Source organism: Pelophylax lessonae (assembly GCF_965119305.1).
Source record: "Pelophylax lessonae genome assembly, chromosome: 1".
In the NCBI taxonomy this organism is placed as follows: domain Eukaryota; kingdom Metazoa; phylum Chordata; class Amphibia; order Anura; family Ranidae; genus Pelophylax; species Pelophylax lessonae.
Window position 1 is genome coordinate 254,336,765 of NC_138768.1, and position 23,100 is coordinate 254,359,864.

Sequence of the window (23,100 nt, forward strand, 5' to 3'; positions counted from 1 at the left end):
TTGTACCTGTTTGTGAGGCCCTGAAGATGGAGGACGCAGCTTAAGCTGCGATGGAGGTGCAGGTACCCTTTTTGGCGCACTCAAGCCATCCAGAGCGGCAAAGGTGTTTCCTTTCCCTGCCTATTTTGACAGAATTGTTGCTAAAGAGTGGGGACGACCAAAGCGTCCCTGTGGGGTTTCTAAGTGCTTTACCAGGTGTAACCCCCCTATGAGGTGTCGTTCCCCCCCCCCCCCCCCCCCCCTTAAGATGTGGACTGTGCCACCGGTGGTGGACCCTCCGGTTTCCAGATTGAACAAGGGAACCATGATTTTGGTTGAAGAGTCCCCCCGACCTTTAAGGATATTTACACTCGGGCTGGTTCGGCATTGAGGCCGGTATTCACCATTGCCCTAGTGTCAAACTCTGACTTATTGAGCTAAACTCCTATGCCGTGACCTGGAGTAGGAAATGCTCCCCCCTGCCTTTACAGAGCTGGCGGACCAGCTGGTCCAGGGGTTGCAGTTTCTTTGCCTCTTTGGATGCGGCTCCCCTGATGGCTCGCCTCTATTTTGACAGTGGTCTTTTTGGGGCTCAAGTGCTGGTCTGCTGATCAAACTTCAAAAAAGGCCTTGACTAAGCTTCCTTTCCAAAGAGATCGCCTGTTTGGAGCTACTCTGAATGACATCGGGGGGGGTGGGGGGGGGGGTACTTTTCTTCTGCAAGCTACTAAGGGCAAGGAACCTCGTTGTAGACGTGGGCCTTCCTTCTCAGCTCATAAGAAGTTTTTTCATCGCTCAGGGTCGACTGACAAGGGCTCGAAGCCTTTTAGGGCCTCAGGAAGATCCAAACGAACCTGGTCTGGCAAGCCAAGATCGGGCTTCTCCAGACCCATGGACAAGGCTCCTTCAGCATGAAGGTGCCCTCTCACCCTCCTTCAAGGGGTGATTGCCCGTTTCCGACTTCTGAACTTTTTCAGGGTTTTTACTTAAACCTGTTCACAGTCCCCAGGAAAGAAGGCAAAGTGCGTCCAATCCTGGACCTCAAGGCGCTAAACTGCTTTGTCTGGGTACAGAAGTTCAGTACGGAGTCTATTTGAACGATGGTGGCATCCCTGCGTCAGGGGGATTTCCTCGCCTCTGGCGATCTTAAGGATGCCTACCTTCACATTCCAATATTTGCCAGTCACCAGCGTTTTCTCTGCTTTGCTGTGGGAGAGGATCATTATCAGTTTGTGGCGTTAACCCCTTGGTCTTGCTTGGTCTGCTCCTTGGGTCCTCACCAAAGTGTTAGCCTTGCTATGCCAACAAATACCTCAACGTTGATCTCAGCATAGAAAAAAAACTATTCAGTCGCAAGGAGTGTAAGATGACACAAGGCCATACAATGCGATTTAGAGGAGAAGCGATTTTAACCTTTAGGCTACGCAAGGGGTTTTTTACAGTAAGGGCAATAAGATTGTGGAACTCTCTTCCACAAATGGTAGTAACTGTGGGAAGTATGGCTACTTTTAAAAGACTCTTGGACATGCATCTCCAGGATCAAAATATTCAGGGGTATGGGAAATTAATATGTCCACACACACCTACACAGGTTGAACTGGAGGGCCTATTGTCTTTTATTCAACCTCAACTACTATGTAATGGGGAATCGTGGTACTGGGATACTTGGATGATGTCCTTCTGTGAGCAGAGTCTCCCTCTGAGCTGGTGGACAACCTGGAGATCACAATCCGGACTCTGCGGGAGTTCGGCTGGATTCTAAACTTTCAGAAGTCTGCTCTGGTTCCTTCCACAAAGCTTGACTCGGCCTTAGCCAGAGTGCTCCTTGCTTTGGACAAACTCCAGAAATTGCAGGCTGCAACACGTCTCCTGCTGTCCAGTAGATGGTCGTCCCTCCGGATTTGCATCTCGGTGCTGGGCCTGATGGCCCATATAAGGGGTCCCTGGAAAGGGAGATTCTGACTAAATGGGACAAGACTCCCCAGTCTCTGGAATATCAGATCCGGCTGAGTTGGGGAACGAGGGAGTCCATGATATGGTGGCTTCATTCTCTGGTGCTTCCGCTGGGAAAATCCTTCCTCCCCTTGTATATAGGACAGTGGTCACCACGGATGCCAGCCTGTCCGGCTGGGGAGGCATCCTCTGCAAGCATTCAGCTCAGGGGATGTGGACGCTGGAAGAGTCCAGGCTACTGATTTTAATGTCTTGGAATTCCAAGCGATCAGACTGCATCTGGACCATTGGCTGGATCGTCTTCAGGGTTGTCCAGTGCGCATTTCATCAGGCAATGCCACAGCCGTGGATTATGTCAATCATCAGGGGGCACAAGAAGTGTCCTGCGGCTCTAGTGGTAGCAGGCATTCTAAGGTCGGCAGAATGGTTTATTCCAGCCCTCTCCACCAGACTCATTCCCTGGGTGGAAAATTGGCAGGCGGATCATCTTAGTCGGCAGGCGTTGGATCACGGGAAGTGGTCCCTTCATCCGGAGATGTTTTATTCGCAGTGTCTCCAGTGGGGCACTCCTGAGGTGGATCTGTTGGCTTTTCGGCTTAACAGTTTCAGAGGTTTGTGGCTCGGTAAAGGGATCCTCTGGCAGACGCCATAGACGCACTGGTGGCCCCGTGGGGTCAGTATCGGCTGATTTTACGCCTTCCCTCTGAAACTTCTGCCCAGACTTCTACGCAGAATCGAGGTAGAAGGGATTCTGGTCATGTTAGTGGCTCCAAACTGGCCTCGACGGGCTTGGTACGCTGATCTGGTGTGGCTGGTCGCCGACTTTCCTTGGAGGCTTCCGCTCAGGGAGGATCTTCCTTTGGGTTTGACAGCTTGGCTGTTGAATCCCAGGTGCTGAAGGATAGGGGTTTAGTTGAGTCAGTGATTCTTACCCTGCTGAAAGCTAGGAAATCTATTTCTAGGAAGATCTACCATCAGGATGGGGGGGGGGTTTAAATAGAAATTGGCCTTGAGTACCATCAAGGGTCAGGTGTCAGCTTTTGGCGGTCTTCCAACGACCTTTGGCCGCACACTCCCTGGTGTGCACCTTTCTTCAGTGTGTCCGACATTTCCTCCCCCCCCCCCCCCCCCCCAGTGCGGGCTCCATTGCCACCTTGGGATCTTTTAATTTGGTGCTTTCAGCTCTGCAGAAGCCTCCTTTTGAAAATATTTGTGGGATTCCTCTGCTTACGTTGTCTCAGAAGGTGGCCTTTTTAGTGGCCATCAGTTCTGTGTGCAGGGTGTCGGAACTGGCTGTGTTCACATTACCTGGTGATTTACGGGGATAAGGTGGTTCTTCAACCTGTCCGTAGTTCCTTCCAAAGGTTGTCTCTGATTTTCTATTTGAATGAAGACATTGTGTTGCCTTCCCTGTGTCTCAGGCATAAACATGGGAAGGAAATTGCCTTGCATGCCTTGGATGTGGTCCGGCAATTACAGCGTACCTGGCAGCTACAGAATCTTTCAGAAAGTCAGACTCTCTCTATTTGTGCTCACGGATGGACCTGAAAAAGGGTTGTCTGCTTCCTCCGGCGACCATTTCTACATGGATCAGACAGACGGTGGTTCAGGCATATTCCATCAGGGGTCAGGTTTCTCCTTCCCCTGTCAAGGCGCACTCTACTAGGGTGCTTAGTGCCTCCTGGGTCTTCTGTCATTAGGCGTCAGTGACGCAGGTTTGCAAGGCGGCCACTTGGTCGCCGGTGCACATTTATACAAAATTTTATAAAGTGGATGTGTTGCCAGCTGCAGATGCTTCATTTTTGACTGTTTTTGCAGGCTGCTGTTTCAGAGGGGTGTGTGTGTGTGTGTGTGTGTGTGTGTGTGTGTGTGTGTGTGTGTGTGTGTGTGTGTGTGTGTGGTTTTTTTTTTTTTCCAGGTTGTTTGAGCCCTTGTTGGCTAATGTTTTAGCCTTGGGAATTTTTCAGTTGTTCCCACCCCTTATGTTTAACAATGGTTTGGGACATCCCAATGGGTATGAATACCAGGAGCTGTGTCCGTCAATGAACATCAGAGAAATGGATTTTACGGTAAGTCAAAACTCCTCCCATTATTACACACAGTGGAAGCAATGCAACGAAAACTGGATATTTTTTCTTAAAAGTACATGGTACAGCAGGCAATAATCAGGAATATGAGATGTTTAAGTTCTCAGATGGAGGTTACTGCTGTGAAAACATAAAGTAAATTACCGTGATAGTGGCCCCTACCCCTAGTATGCAGTAACAAAACAAGGACAGAAAAGATGGGGCTTTCTAGGCCAATTGGGAGGAGGAGGATCATGAAACACACAAGATTATAAAAATTGCATCTTTATTAAATGCATATAAGGACAACGAATCCCATACACATAACAGAAAAAACTAAAAAACACATGTACAGAAATACATTCCCTTGAGGGAATGCCGATACTTAAATCGGATGTTAGGAGGGTCTCTGATGGAACACGGTCTAGGGGTCCCAGCAAGCCAACGCGTTTTGCAATAAGGCTTCCTCAGGGCCAGAGAGACCAGAAAAGACTGGTATTTCTGCAATAGTATATGTACAGCAATAAATTAGTAACTCAAACATGCATAACTATTTGCATAAAAAACAACAACCATAATTTTTGTAAGTAGAGAGGAGAATATAAGAAATACAAAAATACAGATGTGACTAATACTGACCCCACTGTGTATAGGACCAGAATGGGCAGGACGAACCGACGGACCACTGAATAAGGTTGATACGCAGAATATAACTGCAACTGTAGCAGTGATGACAATGGGGTATGTTATCACTCTAATCTAGAGATCCTCAGGTGTGGAACTGCATCTCCATATGCTCATATTTATGTACAAAAGTCCTCCTATTTATACTATCAGGAGTTAAGTAGTCACTATAATTAAATAAATAGTATATGAGTAAATACAGGAGTAACATGTGGAAACAAACGGATGGCTGTATCTATCATGTAGGTGGCAAACGTCACCAATACCCACCTTCATGTGCAGTATGAGCATCATACAGCAACCTTGTATAGACACATTCTATTCAGGTTCTATATATACACCTAGTAGTGACTTGGGCAGAGTCAGGTACTCTCAACTAAAAACAAAAAAATCAAGGATAGTAGATACTTGAAAATGGAGACTGCAAAATCACACCCCCAGACTTGAACAGTCAGAGTGAAAGTCCCCCCAATTAGGAGAAGATATATACTGGTACGTACCCGGGTAAAGTCCAATAAAGGAATGAGGCAGGTAAATTCAGCACAAGAGTCCTCATGGTATAAGTCTAGGCTCATTCTGCCATTTAGTGCAGGAGCTATTGACGCCTAACTTATACCATGAGGACTCTGTACTGAATTTACCTGCATCATTCCTTTATTGGACTTTACCGGGGTACGTACATATATCTTCTCTTAATGGGGGGACTTTCACTCTGACCAAGTCTGGGGGTGTGATTTTGCTGTCTCAATTTTCAAGTATCTACTATCCATTTTTTAGTTGGGAGTACCTGACTCTGCCCAAGTCACTGTTAGGTGTATATATAGAACCTGAATAGAATGTGTCTATACAAGGTTGCTGTATGATGCTCATACTGCAAATGAAGGTGGGTATTGGTGACGTTTGCCACCTACGTGATAGATACAGCCATCTGTTTGTTTCCACATGTTACTCCTGTATTTACTCATATACTATTTATTTAATTATAGTGACTTCTTAACTCCTGATAGTATAAATGGGAGGACTTTTGTACATAAATATGAGCATATGGAGATGCAGTTCCACACCTGAGGATCTCTAAATTAGAGTGATAACATACTCTATTGTCATCACCGCTACAGTTGCAGTTATATTCTGCGTATCAACCTTATTCAGTGGTCCGTCGGTTCATCCTGCCCATTCTGGTCCTATACACAGTGGGGTCAGTATTAGTCACATCTGTATTTTTGTATTTCTTATATTCTCCTCTCTACTTACAAAAATTATGGTTGTTGTTTTTTTATGCAAATAGTTATGTATGTTTGAGTTACTAATTTATTGCTGTACAATACTATTGCAGAAATACCAGTCTTTTCTGGTCTCTCTGGCCCTGAGGAAGCCTTATGCGAAACGTGTTGGCACATGTGTTTTTTAGTTTTTTTTTTTTTTTCTGTTATGTGTATGGGATTCATTGTCCTTTTTTATATGTACATGTTTTTTAATATGTATTTCATAAAGATGCAATTTTTATCTTGTGTGTTTCATGATCCTCCTCCCAATTGGCCTAGAAAGCCCCATCTTTTCTGTCCTTGATTTCTTACTGCTGTGAAAACACTTGCTAGGCTGGAAGTTGAGGCACAATGGGCATGCTAAGGAGTAGCAATCTCTGCAAAAATGCCATGCTAGATCTATTTTTGCCATCAAGCACACAATGTAAATGTGTGATGGTGAATGCTGTTGCACTTTGGTAATGCTGAAATCAGCAAGGTAGTTTTCGTGCATTCTAGGGGATAATTACTCCCAATTAAATATTTTTTTTCCCACAGATTTGCCCACTTGCTAGGACATATTCTTATTTTTTTGTTTTTTACTTTTGTTTTTTTTGAGTTGGTTTTAACTAGCCTACTGTCAGAAGACAAGGAGTATTCCTCTTTAATAACAAGATTTCAAGAGTATCTGGAATATGACGACGTCCGATATTACACCATGTCTTTGATTGATGAAAACATTGCAAGAGTGCATCAGAATACCAAAGAGGTAAGGCTTGATCCTGATTTGGTTTAAAGTGATGCTAAACAGAGAAGTGTTGTCATTCGTTCACATAAATCATATATCCTGTATAGGCCCGTACACACGTAGCGATTGTCGGCTGTAAATATTCGGCCACCGTCCGATCGGCCGATTGTCCGTTTGGTTTTTTAACATTTAAATTTTTATTTTATTGTTACACATATAAACAAAACAAATATTCCAATACAATACATTACTCTGCACAAAGAATAATTTTATCCTTACCTACTAACATACATACAAAAAAAAAAAAAATATTCTTAGGGAGAGGGAGGGAAGGGGAATATCAATAAACCAGTTTAAAAACAGGGAGAGAAGGAAAAAAAAAAAAAAAAAAAGAAAATTCATCATTAATTATAATAATAAGAGCCTACTTATATCATTATGGAACAGGTGACCTTGGCTCACCTACAGCGTCGATCCAGGCTGACCAGACTTTATCAAATTTTTTTGGACAGTTCCTACTACCGTATGTAAAACGGTAGAATGGAAGTGTCTTAGTAACAGCAGCTATCCAGGATAATCGGGTGGGAGGTTCGGGTAACTTCCATCGTAAAAGTATTTCTCTCCTGGCATAAAACAGGGTATATGTAATGCACATTTTAGCATATTTGTCCCCAGCCAGTTCTGTAAGGTTACTCAATAAAGTTACCTTTGGGTCCAAAGGAATCATGATGTCAAAGATTTCGCCAATAGTGTCCGTCACTTCTTTCCAAAAGGTTGCCAGGTCAGGGCATGACCAAACAACATGTAAGAATGTACCTATTTCATGCCCACATCTAATGCACATAGGATCTTTCGTGGGGTATATCCTGGCAAGACGTTGCGGCGTATAATATGCTCTATGTAAGAATTTGAGTTGTATAAATCTGTCCCTAGCCGCTATCATTGAGGGGATATAATTATTAACCGAGTCCTCCCACTCTTCCATGGTCAGATCTGGAATGTCCTCCTTCCATTTATTATAGGTTTTCTCAGGGGACTGACTATGATCTGTTGAGAGTATGGAGTATATTGCAGAGAGAGATTTCCCTATTACCTTAAAAGTTAGCATTTTCTCCAAGGGGTCTGATTCCAGGACAACAGGGCCTTGGAACTGAGCTCGCATAGCATGACTGAGCTGGCGGTAACGAAACCCCATGGTGGGAGGTAATGAATGGGTGGACTGAAGAGCATTAAAGCCTTGAAGTCTTCCATCTTTAATAACATGTTTCATAGTCACAATCCCTCTAGCGGCCCATAACTGTGGGTCAGGGAGATGATATAAATGTTTTAAATTAGGATTACCCCACAACGGAGTGTGGGGAGATATATGCAATGGTGTGTTATATATCACCCGCGCCCGAGTCCATATCCGCAGGACAGTCTTCATCGGACTGGTTATTTGAGGATGTGCCTGTTCCCCCCGAAAAACAAGATTACTAAGGGCCGCATATGAACCCAGTAGTGCTGCTTCTAGTGTAACTGCAGAGTTAGTTTTGGGCTGGGAGAACCACCACCGGACCGTCACCAGGACAGCCGCCCAAAAATACAATTTAAAGTTAGGAAGCGCTAAACCTCCTCTTGCAAGAGGAAGATATAGCGTGCGTCTTGCGACTCGTGGAGTACGCCCGGCCCATACAAAAGTTGTTACAATACTTTCTAATCTCGAAAAAAAGGTTCTAGTCATATCAATGGGAGAGTTACGAAAAAGATACAGAAATTTCGGAAGATAATTCATTTTTATTAAGTTAATTCTGCCAACGGGGGACAAGGGAAGCATGCGCCAAGACGCACACTTTTTATTTAATTGTGAAACTAAAGGGTCAATGTTGTTTTGCTGATATACCTCCAATGTTGGACCCACTTTGATGCCTAAGTACACCATATCCTGTACCCATTTCAACGGTGTGTGAGTATCAATTAAAGATATCGATGGGTGTAATGGAAAGAGGACGGACTTGGACCAATTAATATTTATGCCTGAAAAACGGCCAAAGATGTCAAATAATTGTAGGGCCCTATGTACTGATGTGGAAGCATCCGCCAAATAGATCAAAGTGTCGTCTGCATATAAAGACAACTTCTCTTCAATGACCCCCACCTTAATGCCTCGGACCTGTGGGTCCGCCCGCAACATAATCGCTAGCGGCTCCAAAGCTAAGGCAAACAAGGCTGGGGATAACGGACATCCCTGTCGGGTGCCCCTCAGTAGAGGGAATTTATCCGACAGAGATGTATTAGTACGGACTCTAGCCGTAGGGTTCTCATAGAGAAGCTTAATCCATGAGACGAAATTAGGGCCGAACCCGAAACTAGATAGGATCCTCCAGAGAAATGGCCACTCAACAGAATCGAATGCTTTCTCGGCGTCGAGGGAGGCGACCACACCTGTTCCCCCCCCCCCCCCCGACGCCAAGGCCATATGTGTGAACAATCTCCGGATATTGATATCAGTACCCCGGTCAGGTATGAATCCAGTTTGATCCGGATGGATCAATCCTGTAATGACACTATTAAGTCGATTGGCCAAGACTTTTGAAAGGATCTTCCCATCAACATTTAATAAAGAGATAGGTCTGTATGATGAACATAGTGATGGGTCCTTCCCTGGTTTAGGGATCACAACAATAACCGCTTCGCACATTGTTTTAGGGAGTTTCCCATCCTTTAGAGATCCTAGAAGAGTGGCTAATAAATACGGGCCCAAAAGGTCCATATGGGCCTTATAGAATTCAACAGGAATTCCATCCGGTCCTGGTGTTTTATCGGGTTTTAGGGAGGCCACCACTTTCTGGATCTCCAAAAGAGTAATAGGGGCGTCTAGTTTGGTTGGTTTGTCCGTTTGGTTAGTATGATGCTTCCGACAACCGACTGCGACTTTTCAGCCGAACAGAATCTGGTGTGCAACCTTTAAAATTTTTGTTGGCCAACACCAGAACGGCCGATTGTTCCTCAGTCAGTACATAATTCGGCTGACAAACAGCAGATGAGCAAGACTGGGCATGCTCAGAGAAGAAAAAACACACGGAAAGTTAACCATCACATGACATCACTTCTGCAGTCGGCTGTTGTTGGCCGACAAAATTTGTGTGCAGTCTTTAGCACTTTTCAACCGACAGGACAGCAACGGACAAGACGGCCGATCGTTCGGCCGACAATCAGTGTGTGTGTACGGGGCTTAACTATTTTTTTTTTCCCTTATCCAAAAACCTAATTTCTGCAGTGCTGTTGCACATGATCTTTCCATGTGCTTTGGCATCCGCAGGGAAAGATGTTTGGGATGGGCTTCTATTACTCTAATTTATGCTCTCTCGTGTGAGTCAGTTTCTGGCCAGCCGACTGTTTTTTCTGTATCCGATTCCCGACCATCGCAGTAAAAAAAAAAGAGCATATATGGCGAAGCATTGGGAATAGGGGTGGACACAGGGAGGATCTCCCCTATGCTTTGCCATATATTTTTAACACTTTTCTTAGCAGAGATTTCTTCATCCACGTTGATGGATGCAAATGGAGGAATCTGTTCGGTTCTCTTTTTTCGTTCAGCCCACAGGCTGCATGGAAGAAAAAATAACCCTACAATATATGCCCAACAAGGACCAGCAACGTACTGGTATGTTGCTGGACTTTTGAGTGGTCATACCAGGATGATGCCTGCAGATTTCGGCCTACATGTAAAAGCAATCCTTGCAGGTAATTAGCCGCTAGTTTGCTTTTACAAGCAGTGGGAGGGGTCTCGAATACCCCACTCCCCCTCCACGGTTTTCTGGGGCTCTCCTGTCCCACTGGGTAACCCGAAAGGGCTGAATGATATTCGATGTAACATCGAATATCATGCTGTGGGCGATAGTCACATCGCCGGATCATGCCATATTGGGGACTCAAGTGAAGGTAGAAGAATACAGCCTGACATCCGTCCCACATGTAAGTCCGTCCTGCAGCTCTCCTGACGTGAGCGGTGAGCAGCGGCACATGGAACCAATCACACGTGCCTGCACACCTGATTGGTTCGCTGTGCCGCTACTCACGCCGTGATTGGTTCACTGTGCTGTGGGTCAGAAGTGTTTTGTGGGGACTGGGAGTGTGCTTCCGGTGTGAAGGAGCTGCCTGGTGGAGAGGACTACAACTCCCAGCGTTACCCCCACTTCCCGCGTTTCCGTCTGCCACCAGCCAGAGAGGTTCCCCCTTCCCTCCGGGAGAACTGACTTCACAGCCCGATCATGAGGGACAAACGGAAGAGGCGGTGGGAGCGCACGTGGGCCGAGGCTGCAAAGAAGGTACCAATTATGGAGGGGAGGCGACTGTACCATGTACACCAGGAAGAGGTGGGTATACATATCGCAATATATATCGTTGGGGGGGGGGGGGGGGGGAATATAGCAATGCGATTTTTTTTTTTTTTTAGTAACCCAAGATTTCAGCTGGTGGTTCAATCAGCTGACCATAGAGTTTGTGCATTAAATTTAGATGGTGTTTTTTTTCCGCAAAAATTGCATTTGGAAAATCATTGCGCAAATACCGTGTTACAAAAAAAAAACAATTTGCAACACCCACCATTTTGTTCTGCAGGGTCTCTGCTTTAAAAAATATATATGTTTGGGGGTTCTAAGTAATTTTCTCCCCTCGCCTTCCAGGGCAGCAACACATGAGAGATGAGGCTCCACCCTACAGGAAACACGATCAGTTCACAGCTGTTAAAATGCTCCACCCTTCCCCTTGTCCCTCAGTATTGATTGTGTACTGTTCTCCTACAGCCAAACATTCGTTTTTTTTTTTTTTTTTTTCTCTGACCAGAAGACCTAGAGTAACGCACAATCTGTGATTTTCTAGATTTGTGATATTAGTTATACATGTATCACTTTTATTGCAGACCTTATTTTGCCAGGGACATGGAAGGGCCAGGAGTTCTGGCCGCAGAAACATCAGATGTCAGAATACGCAATCCCTTACATTCGGGCATACCAGAGGCATTCCCTCTGCTTAAAACCTAGTAAGGTTGTAGAACAATAGGAGGTTATAAAATATCCTTTTCTTTCCTTTGAGAACGTTGTTCATAGAGATATTTTGTGGCCTAAAGATGCGGTATCAGAACTTATCTGACCTGTATACCCAACTCAATAGGTTTACAATTCTATATGTATCCCTCATATCACTCTCTTAGCATAACTGGTTGCAGTAAGCCAATGTGAGTGATCTGTTACTGCTATGGACTTACTCTGAAGTAGGGATCTCCTTAATGTATCCCTCATCAGTACCAAAAGGCACCCAACGGTATTGAAGTGGATTATGGTTCCAGACATCAGGTAGGACACCTGATCTCTACGATATGGTTAAAAACATTATTTTACTTAGCGCCTTTACGCTTAATTTTATTATATTTGCGGACAGATCTGTAGGGAGTGGATTATAGCTCCAGGCATCGGGTAGAACACCTGATTGCTACGATATGGTTAAAAGCATTATTTTAACAAACTCCTTTCTGCTTAATTTTATTGCATTTGCGGGCAGGTGTATAGGGAGTTTTCTGGTATATAGAGCGCGTTTTTCACAACTGACATGCCAACATTCAGTTGTGAGGGAAGTCATAGGTTTGGTGTACTTTGGGTACATACCAGTCCAGCTTCTGAGCCCAGGTAATAACCTTACCTTAATCTATTTCCCTAAAGCGGGCTTCCCTTTACCCATCACTATGAAAGATAAATAGTAATTTAAAGGGGTATCTGCAAGGGGTGTCTTGTCAGGGAGCCTTCTGTTAAATCATGCTCCTGAACAGAGTAGTCTTTAAGCCAGATCTGTTTTTGTTTTTATCACAATCATTTTTTTTTTTTTTTTTTTTTAAAGTATACAGAAAGAAAGGAAAAAAAAATTACAATGAAATCGGAGACACATCAGATAATCACCACAGTGATATCAATCAAAATATAATAAAAATAAAACACATCACATGTTGTCCTTACCAAAGATTTAATTTTCCCAAAAGTTTGAAATAAAAAAAAAAAAAGGAAGATACAATTTCCAAACCTTCATAAGTAGATCTATATAATCATAAACACCAATTACATCCATACTGCATTAAGGTGCCATACTCAATCCGCCATTTTGTAGCTTCGCATATGTATTCGAAAGCTTAAGAGACCCAAGGTTCCCATAGCTTTTTAAATCTTTTGATATTCTCAGATACTACCGCAGCCAGCTCTTCCAAATCCTACATCAAATTCACCGCGCACAGCTACTCCATGAGGGTTGGCGTTCTCGTTGATTTCCAGTGCTTAGGAATAATAGATTTAGCAGCATTGAGCAAATGCCTCACTAAAGACTTCTTGTACTTGCTCAATGAACAATTAGATATATTCAGAAGGCAGCATTATTCAGGAGTAAGATCAAGCGTAGTATTCATAATAATACGAATATGAGTGAACACTTTGTTGCACACCGCCACCTTTATATGTAACCTTGTGCCATTATCTTCGCCACACCGCCAACAGGTGTCAGGCTTATCCGGGAACCACGCGTGTAGCTTAGCTTTGCTTATAGTACCAATTTGTCAATATTTTGAATGTTGTCTCCTGAATATTGGAGCTAATAGAACACTGATGAGACAGGATACATGCATTTGACCATTGGGCATCAGTAAATGTTGTTTGTAGAGCTGATTCCCACGCCTTCCTATGTATAGAGTGTAAATCCATACCGTACGTTTGTATCCTATCATACATTCTAGAAGTAGGCTTTTCTATAGGGTTTCACTTAATGCACAAAGTTTCAAAATGTGTCAGCTGCCAGGAAAAATTTGGCAAATTAGTATCGCTGTAAATATAACTATGAAGTTAAAAATATTGCTAGTACGTAAAACGACTGCCAAGTTGCTCAGATTGCAACTGGTTATACGACTTAAGTTTCCCCGCGCTCATACAATGATATACAGTCAGGGGTATTGGGGAATCTTCCTGAATGGAGGAAGACACCTTCCTATTTTGTGCCCAATTCATCATATGCTCTAAAGGAGTCGAGGGGCCTGGGAAGGTTGCTAAATTGACGTGAAATATTGCGAGAGTCGACCCAATAGTTGGATTCAGTTTGACATTGGCTGAATAAAGTTTAAAAGGAATCCAAGGTAAAAATCGAAGTGGTATTGTAGTTTGCAAGTTTTCCATTTTAACCCAATCTTTATATTTAGCATGGCAATTCCAATCGATGATCCTTACTAAGTGTGATGCATAATAGTAATGTAAAAAATTTGGTAGGTTTATACCTCCCGCAGCTTTTGACCTAATAAGGACTTATTCTCAACTTTTTACCTGCTCAAATGAATTTGCCTATGATAGAATTCAAAGATAGGAAAAAATGCTTGGGTATTCTAATGGGTAAGCTATGAAAAAGATACAGCACCCTTGGTAATGCTATCCTCTTTACTGCCGCAGCCCTGCCAAACCATGAAAGGGGCTTCGCATTCCAATTTTTAAGATCCCCTTTTTTTTTTTTTTTTTTTTTTTTACTTTTTGTAGTAAAGGAAGAAAATTTTGAGCATAAATATCCGCCATATTAGAGGGCAAACAATTCCCAGATATTTGAATTGGGATGGAACCCATTTAAACTGAAAATTTATCTGAATCTGTTGTAGGGATGACTTTATTTAATGATATGTTAAGGGCCTCAGACTTGTGAACATTGATTTTAAAGCTAGAGAGATATCCAAATGTGTTGAATCCTTTCATAAGGTTAGGTATCGTAACATAGGGTTGTGTCAAAGCAAAAAGGAGATCATCGGCATATGCTGCCAGCTTGCAGTGTTGATGATTTATAGTAATACCCTTGATAGAGGGATTCTTATTCGTCCTTATGAATGGTTCCAGGGTAAGAATAAATAAAATGGGTGAAAGCGGGCATCCCTGTCTTGTACCATTGTAAATCTTTACCGATTCGGATAGGGTGCCATTCATTTTCAGTCTGGCGGTAGGGGATTGATAAAGCGCCGCCAACCAGGCCATCATATTTGATTGAAATCCTACATATTTGCAAACTGAAAACCTAAAACCCCACGCTATCCTATCAAAGGCGTTATCCGCTTTAGTTGATAGGCCTTCTTCTGACCCCCCCCTTAAGCCTATGAATAAAATTCATTGCCTTTGTGATGTTGTCTCGAGTCTCCCCCACCTGGCATGAACCCTGCTTGTTCTGGACTAATAGGCTTCGGCAGGAATTGCCCTAGTCTCACGGCCATGATTTTTGCTAACAATTTAATATCAAGATTAAGTAATGATATTGGCCTATAGCTTGAACAATCGGCAGGGTACTTGCCAGGTTTATGGAGTACGGTAATATAGGTCATAGATGATTTAGACAGTCAATCTTGCTAACCTACTGATTTCACAGGTTTTTCTGATTTCATCTTGAAGTTCCACTCCAGATAGATCCTGCATCCGAAGCAGAGAAGGCAGAGACTTTGGAGGGACAAATCTGCTGATCAACCTTGATCCAAGATTTCTGCAAGCCTAGCATTTGGCAGGAAGATCTTGCAGGCAGTGGTCCCACCCTAAGGTAGGCCTGTGGTTACTTTATTATCCTCTCATGTGTTGCCGTCCTGGAAGGTGAGAGGAGAAAAATGTCCGTTAGACTTACCGGTAACAGTGTTTCTACGAACCTTCCAGGACGGCAGGCCTAATTCCCACCCTGTTAAATGGGTGAGAAAAGAATGTAAACAATAGGTGGTAAGTACCTATGTGATTATACATCCCTTGTGAATCGGTTGCAGATCTACTTTTTTACAACTGAGGGACAAAGAAAAGGGGTGGGGCCTTTTAACAGCTGTGAACTGATTGTGTTTCCTGTAGGGTGGAGCCTCTTATCTCTCATGTTGCCATCCTGGAAGGTTCGTAGAAACACCGTTACCGGTAATTCTAACAGACGGTTTTCTAAAAAATATATCTATATAGGCAGGGAGAGATCGGTGATTTAGCTTGGCTGAATCACACGATCTTTCTCTGCCTTTGACAGGAGAGCCGTCTTACATTGTTTACATTCCAGACAGCTCTCCTGTCAGTTTTGCCGAAGATCGTGGGAAGCCGGCGGCAAATGAGCCGCGCCTCCCGCTGTGTCAAATCAGCGCTGCCAAAACCGCATGCACATAAATCATGTAGATCTACAGGATTATGCACAGCCGAGCTGCCCAGCCATAGTAAATCTGTGTTGGGCAGTCAGCAAGTGGTTAATATGGTGTGAGCAGAGTCAGGTGATTAACACCAGCATTTGGTTTAGACAACATCTGCATCCAGGGCTGTTTTTTCTTTAACCTTTACATTAGATATGTTTTCATACTGATTTATATTAAAACAAATCATTTTTGTGAGTTTCTTATTGCATATAATCCATCAGCCTACTATATCCTGCCCCCAAAGTGTTGAGCAATATGAGGAAGAGGGTGGGAGGGAGAAAGTGTTAATTACCATTGTGTATACGCCCACATGTGTGTCTCCATAGTCATGTGGGCTGCACAGATAAGAAAAAGGAGGAAATAAAGATCTTGGAAGGAACTTAAATTTGAGCATGTGTCGTAGAGGACATCAGCTGGTCTACACAATCTCATGCTGCATTGGGGACACACAGAATATGGTAGACATCAAAAGGCAGGATCAACCAGGTATATTTCAATTTAATAAAACGAATGCTTTAGTGGCTTTGTGTGTATGAACACTCAGGTTTGACGTATAAGTAGAGTATGTTCTAGTCTGGGTTAATTGACACTTTAATCTCTTTACCTTTCTAAAGTGATTTTATAAGCACTGCTCTCTGAGCTGAAAATATATTTTAGCACTTTACTATGAAATAAGCTTATAAAGGCAAATAACTGTAAGGCCAGAAGCAAAGAAACACATCAAGAAAGCAAAACAAAATTGACAACTATCTTCACTAAAATACTACTTTTTAAATTTTCACAACTGTTATAATTGAGTCTTTTGGCTGATGCTGCATTTCTTGTTTCTCAATCTACAGTCCCTCCCTGCTGCATTCCAGAACAATGTCTTTAACCTTCTCTCATCCATTAATATGCCTGTAGAGAATGAATTGTCACATTTCCTGGTAGCACAGAAAGGTGAGAAATTATTTGTTTTTTTTGCGTGTGACCTCCCATATTGGTTATGTTTAAAAGTATAGTGGACCATGTCAGAATATGTAAATAAAATGGGTTCCCAGAAGGAGTTCAGTTGTTAAAAGCCTAGCCCAATGTAATAATTCAGAGACTAAAAATAAAGAGGGTTTATTTAAAGTAAATCTGTACTTGCATCAGCATGTTGCTACTGGTACCTAGAGACCATCTGTTCATACCCTCTGTTATCTTGTAGAGTAGCCTGGGAACTCAGACACTGGCTTGCTCCTGATAATAAAATTCACACCCCTTTGGGTTTCGCAATTTTTTTTTTTTTTTTTTTTTTTTTTTAGTCCTTCATCCTTTTAGCTACTTATCTATTTCAGTTGTGCTCCAGGGTACACAATTTTTTTTTCTTTGAGTTACTGTAGTGCAGTAAATATTGTCACATTGCTCTTAAGTGGCTTAAAGAAAATGTTTAATTGTATCTCTAGGCAATTTTTTTTGTTTTGGATAGACTGGGGAAGAGTCCGACCCTCAAATGTCATATGGCCACCCGAGTTCCCATTAGGGAGATTTACCCTTCTATTTAGGATTGGTGACCGTTGTCCCTGAAACAAAGTGATGGGAAATCCAAAAATGTTGGCGGCGTCCCCAGAACAAGTGATGAGGACATTTTATTCTAAAAGGGACAACTGTCTGAGAGGGAAATTCCCCTCACATTAAAAGATTACTAATATCCTAATTTGTCTCTGGGACAGGAAGTAAAGTGAAATTTATGCAGATGGTACACAGCAAAAAAAAAAAAAAAAAAATATTCAGGCATGGGTTTTACTTAGGCATTATCAAAAACTTAACGTTTTTTTTTTTTTTGGCTATACATAATAATTAAGGTGTTATTTTTCTGGTAGAGGGTGTCTGTGAAATCTGTTGGGGGATTTTCTTTTTTACTTTTAAATGAGGAAAATGGGATCACCGCAAAGACAGCAAAGTACATACTGCCATTAACAATTATTAGATGTTCTAAGCCTTCTCCAATCTATCTGAACAAAAAAAATAGGGCTTTAAAAGGTGGAATTGATTACCTTTGTATTGTATGATTTACTTCAATCTGGTATTTTTTATGGTTTATGTTGTTGCCACTTATTTTGAGTACTGTTAAGTCTGATTAAAATGACTGCATGTCTTTTTCCCTGTTTCTTAAAGAGAAATGTGATGACTGGAAGCCAGCAAAATTAAAGGCAAGTTGACCAGATTATGCATCTTCTTTAATAATGCATACCATCACTCTTTCTTTTCTTTTATTTTATCTAATGTAATTTTATTTATTTATTTTTTTGCTTAGGAACATAAGAGGATGTTTGAGAAAGTATGGATGAACTTTCTCAGGGAGAAAGTAAGTGTCCAGTACATTTTGAAGTTATGTGCTTTCATATGTTTTGGCAACTAAAGAAACATCAGCAGTAGAAAGTCAGTAAGGCTGAACCAAGTTTTGAAGAAAGATTGTCCTGAAGTGTGTGATTGTTGTTCACAGACCTGTATTCGAGAATAGTGGGATTAAAAGTCAGCAGTGTAGGTTCTTCACGACCTTCTCTTCTCTTTTTTTTTTTTTGGTCATATTCAGTAAGGTGTTTTAAAACCCTGTTGAAAAGCTATTTAATTCCTCCCCATTTTATTTGCTGCCACGCAGTACTAATGGCGTGAACAGTTATACGCGTGGGGTAAAGTATTGATGGGCTTCTGTTTTTCATGATGAAGTCATTTTATACGCTTTCCTCCTACACAGAAGCTATACATGGTTTTACTACTGTAACCATCAAGGTTAAATGACAGAGCCAGTTAACCCGTTTTCTATTGGCCCTGGTTGTCTTGCACACACCCTATTGTACTATCATCACCCTAGGACAGGCTATATATATGAGCGTGTCCTAGGGTGATGATAGTACACTAGGGTTAGTGCAGGATGACCAGGGCCAATAGAAAATTAGTTAAATGACTGTCATTTACCTTGAAGAGTGGCACTGGACCACAAAGAGGTCCAGCAGTGAGGAAGAGGTTGATATAGTAGTAAAATATGTTAATTTTTTTTTTTTTTTTTTTTTTTATTTTTTTAGCAGGGGGATAGGCAAGAAATTCTAATTGAGTTGGGCTGTAAATATTAAAGTATGAAGACAGTATAAAACTCTTGCTAGGACATTGACTTTTTTTTTTTTTTTTTTTTTTATCTCCAGCTTGCTGTAAGTCTGTATAAGAAAGTGCTTTTAATCCTGCATGAGTCTATATTGCCTCACATGAGTAAGCCCACCTTGATGATTGATTTCCTTACAGCTGCCTATGATATAGGTAAGTAGATTTGTATATCTTGTTTTATGTGATTTTATATTTGATGGACCCCTGCCATTGTCACAATTCTATGTATTTTTGCTTTTTATTAGGTGGAGCTATAAGCCTTCTGGCCCTTAATGGACTATTTGTTCTGATTCATCAGCATAACCTGTAAGTAGCCATGCTTGTCTACAATTTAAAGCAATATTGATGTTTGACGTTTTAGGGTGATACAAGCTTACAGCGATGTAATAAGTTTTCCTATTCCAAGACCGAAAACAGTAAATTAAAGTACTGCAGTTCAGAGTTGCAAATTTTCTTAATGGTTTTGATATGTCCTCGTAGGGAGTACCCAGATTTCTACAAAAAGCTTTATTCTCTCTTGGACCCCTCTGTGTTTCACGCGAAATATCGAGCTAGGTTTTTCCATTTGGCCAACTTGTTCCTGTCTTCCACGTAAGTTTGACAACTTGCATATTTGTGCTTCATGTTTGGTACATCCAGTCTGAATTTGACAATTAAATGTATTTTGCAGCCATCTACCTGTGTATCTTGTTGCTGCATTTGCCAAGCGCCTGTCACGACTGTCTCTGACAGCTCCTCCACAAGTGTTGCTGATGATCATTCCGTTCATCTGTAACCTGATCCGAAGGCATCCAGCTTGCAGACCTCTCATCCATCAGCCTACGGCATTAGGTGATGACTCATTTTCCTGCATATTTGTATAGTCATTGCTGTCTTGTTTTTATCACTTTAAAATGTGTCATGAATGAAATCTGGAGGCTGTCACTGCTGAGTTAATAGTTGTTTTGAAGTCTTGCTAACCTGTTTAACTATTTTACTGGGTCAGTAATTCAGAAAGTATTGTTGCTTAGAGGGTCAGCATAAAAGCCCCTAGATACCCTAATGCAGTGGTTCTCAATTCCGGTCCTCGGGACCCACTAACAGGCCAGATTTTAAGTATTACCTTGGGGGATGCAGACTAGAATACTGCAATCACTGAGCAGCAAATTAGATCACCTGTGATGTAATTTAGTTATCTTGCAAACCTGGCCTGTTGGTGGGTCCCGAGGACCGGAGTTGAGAACCACTGCCCTAATGCATGTAGTAGTAATGTGTATAAATGTCGCCCAATACTGCCTGCGTTTAACACATTTTTATGTTCATGCATTAGGCTAACTAAACATCCTTTGGAAATGCACATCTTTTTACAGGTAAAGGGTGTGTTTTCTTTTTCACACTAGGAGCCTGGAAAGCATTGCACCCGTGATCAGCATATCAAGGATGCAATGCAGAACTTCTGCAAACTGTCCGTGTAAGCTCTCTGCTTGTACCTCATACAAGCAGGCAGTTACACAATGATAGGAAGAAACAATGAACTACCTAGAGCACTTAACAGTGCCCTGGTAGTTAATGAGAACCAAAAGCTGACAGCCACAGAGGCTGTTGGTGCTTGTAGCTCTCACATTCATAGACTCTGTGAATGAGTGTCATGGTCAGATGGGCGGAGCCCCGCACGGCCTATTTGAATTGTGATAGCAAGTGCAGGGAGAAGCTCCCCGGGTCACTGTCACTAGAGGCAGAGGGTTTGGGAGAGGCTGCAGTAGTGGGAACATGTTAAATATTCCACCCTAAAACCAGGTGAAACATGTTACATAGTTACATAGTTAGTGAGGTTGAAAAAAGACATCAGTCCATCCAGTTCAACCTATGATGCGTGTGTGTGTGTTTGCTTTTAACCGTACATTGTATACCCCTGTATGTTGTGGTCTTTAAGGTGTCCATCTAATAGTTTTTTTGAAACTATCAATGCTCCCTGCTGATACGACTGCTTGTGGAAGAGAATTCCACATCCTTACCGCTCTTACAGTGAAGAACCCCTTACGCACTTTAAGGTTAAACCGCCTTTCATCTAGTTTTAGTGAGTGGCCACGTGTCTTATTGTATCTCCTTTCTCTGAATAGTTTGTTCCTTATGCTCGGGTCACCAGTACAGTATTTGTACATTGATATCATATCCCCCCCTCAATCGTCTTTTCTCCAGAGAGAAAAGGTTCAGTGCTTGTAGTCTTTCCTCATAGCTGATGTCTCCATTCCCCTAATTATTTTTGTTGTCCTTCTCTGGACTTTCTCCAATTCCAGCACATCCTTCCTGAGGACCGGTGCCCAGAACTGGACAGCATACTCCAGATGTGGCCGGACCAGAGTCTTGTAGAGCGGGAGAATAATCTCTTTATTTCTGGAGTGAATGCCCTTTTTTATACATCCCAGTATTCTGTTGGCTTTGCTTGCGGCGGCTTGGCATTGCATGCCACTGGCAAGCTTGTTGTCTACCAGTACCCCCCAAGTCCTTTTCCATCCTAGACTCACCCAGAGGTTCCCCCCCTAGTGAGTAGCTTGCTTTCTGGTTTCTGGCCCCCAAGTGCATTACTTTACATTTATCAACATTAAACCTCATCTGCCATGTAGTTGCCCACCCCGTTATTTTGTTCAGGTCTGCTTGCAAGGTTTCCACATCCTGCATAGAAGATATTGGCATGCCTAGTTTAGTATCATCTGCAAATACTGAGATTGTACTAGATATCCCCTCCTCTAGATCATTTATGAACAAATTAAACAGGATTGGTCCCAGGACAGAACCCTGGGGGACCCCACTTTCCACACCCACCCAACCCGAGTACTCCCCATTAATCACCACCCTCTGTACTCTCCCCTGGAGCCAGTTCTCTATCCAGGTACTCACCTTCTGATCCATACCTACCTTCCTTAGTTTGTACAGTAATCGTTTGTGGGGAACGGTGTCAAAGGCCTTTGCAAAGTCCAGATACACCACATCCACAGGCTTACCTTTATCTAGGTGGCTGCTCACTTCATCGTAGAAGGTCAATAGATTGGTTTGGCAAGAACGATTTTTCATAAATCCATGCTGATTACTACTTATAATACCGTTTTCATTACTAAAGTCTTGTATGTGGTCCCTTATCATCACCTCCAAAATTTTGCAGACTACTGATGTTAGGCTGACCGGCCTATAGTTACCCGGGATATATCTCGGCCCCTTCTTAAATATTGGTACCACGTTGGCTTTTTTCCAATCAGCTGGCACCATACCCGTCTGTAAACTATCCTTAAAGATCAAGAATAATGGTCTGGCAATCACCTGGCTGAGCTCATTAAGAACCCTCGGGTGCAAGCCATCCGGTCCCGGGGATTTATTTATGTTAAGTTTCTCTAGTTTAGCTTTAAGTCTATCCTCTGTTAGCCATAGCGGCACTTCCTGAGGTGTATTATTTAGTTCGGCCTTACAAGCAAGGTTCGTGTAGCCCCCCGATTCTTTTGTGAAGACTGAAGAGAAGAAATTATTTAACACTTCCGCCTTTTCCCGGTCCTCTGTGGCCATATTTCCTTTATCATCTTTTATGGGGCCAATGTGTTCTGGCCTCGCTTTCTTACTGTTTATATACTTAAAGAACTTCTTGGGGTTCTTTTTACTCTCCTCCGCTATATGTCTCTCGTGTTCTATTTTAGCCGCCCTGATTTCATCTTTACATTTCTTATTACACTCTTTGTAATGCTTAAATGCTGCCAATGACCCCTCAGTCTTGTATTTTTTGAAGGCCTTTTCTTTAGCACTAATATACATTTTTATGTTGGAGTTTAGCCATCCAGGGTTTATTTTTGCTCTTTTAAATTTATATCCCTTTGAAATGCACTGGCCAATTCCCCTGTTTAGTATGCTCTTGAAGCGCTCCCATTTTTCCTCCGTGTTCTTTGTTCCCAGGGTTCTATCCCAATTGATATTTTCTAGCAGCAAGCGCAGTTTAGGGAAATTGGCTCTTTTGAAATTCAGTGTTCTTATATTACCCCTCTGCTTCCTATTACTGTAATTAATACTGAAACTTATTGACCTATGGTCACTGTTTCCTAAGTTGTCCCGTATTTCTATATCCGTGATCAGGTCTGTATCGTTGGTAATCAGTAGGTC

At 42.4% G+C, this 23,100-nt stretch overlaps 1 protein-coding gene across 1 annotated transcript in view; it reads left to right on the top strand.

Moving 5' to 3' along the window:
* NOC4L (nucleolar complex associated 4 homolog) overlaps positions 1-23,100 on the top strand; it is a 63,402-nt gene that overhangs the window by 19,104 nt on the left and 21,198 nt on the right. The window contains exons 5-12 of the mRNA XM_082257686.1: positions 6,546-6,695; positions 16,698-16,797; positions 17,998-18,032; positions 18,137-18,187; positions 19,023-19,134; positions 19,227-19,287; positions 19,462-19,572; positions 19,652-19,812. Coding sequence (XP_082113812.1) covers positions 6,546-6,695; positions 16,698-16,797; positions 17,998-18,032; positions 18,137-18,187; positions 19,023-19,134; positions 19,227-19,287; positions 19,462-19,572; positions 19,652-19,812 — 781 coding nt within the window. The remainder of the gene's footprint in view (positions 1-6,545; positions 6,696-16,697; positions 16,798-17,997; positions 18,033-18,136; positions 18,188-19,022; positions 19,135-19,226; positions 19,288-19,461; positions 19,573-19,651; positions 19,813-23,100) is intronic.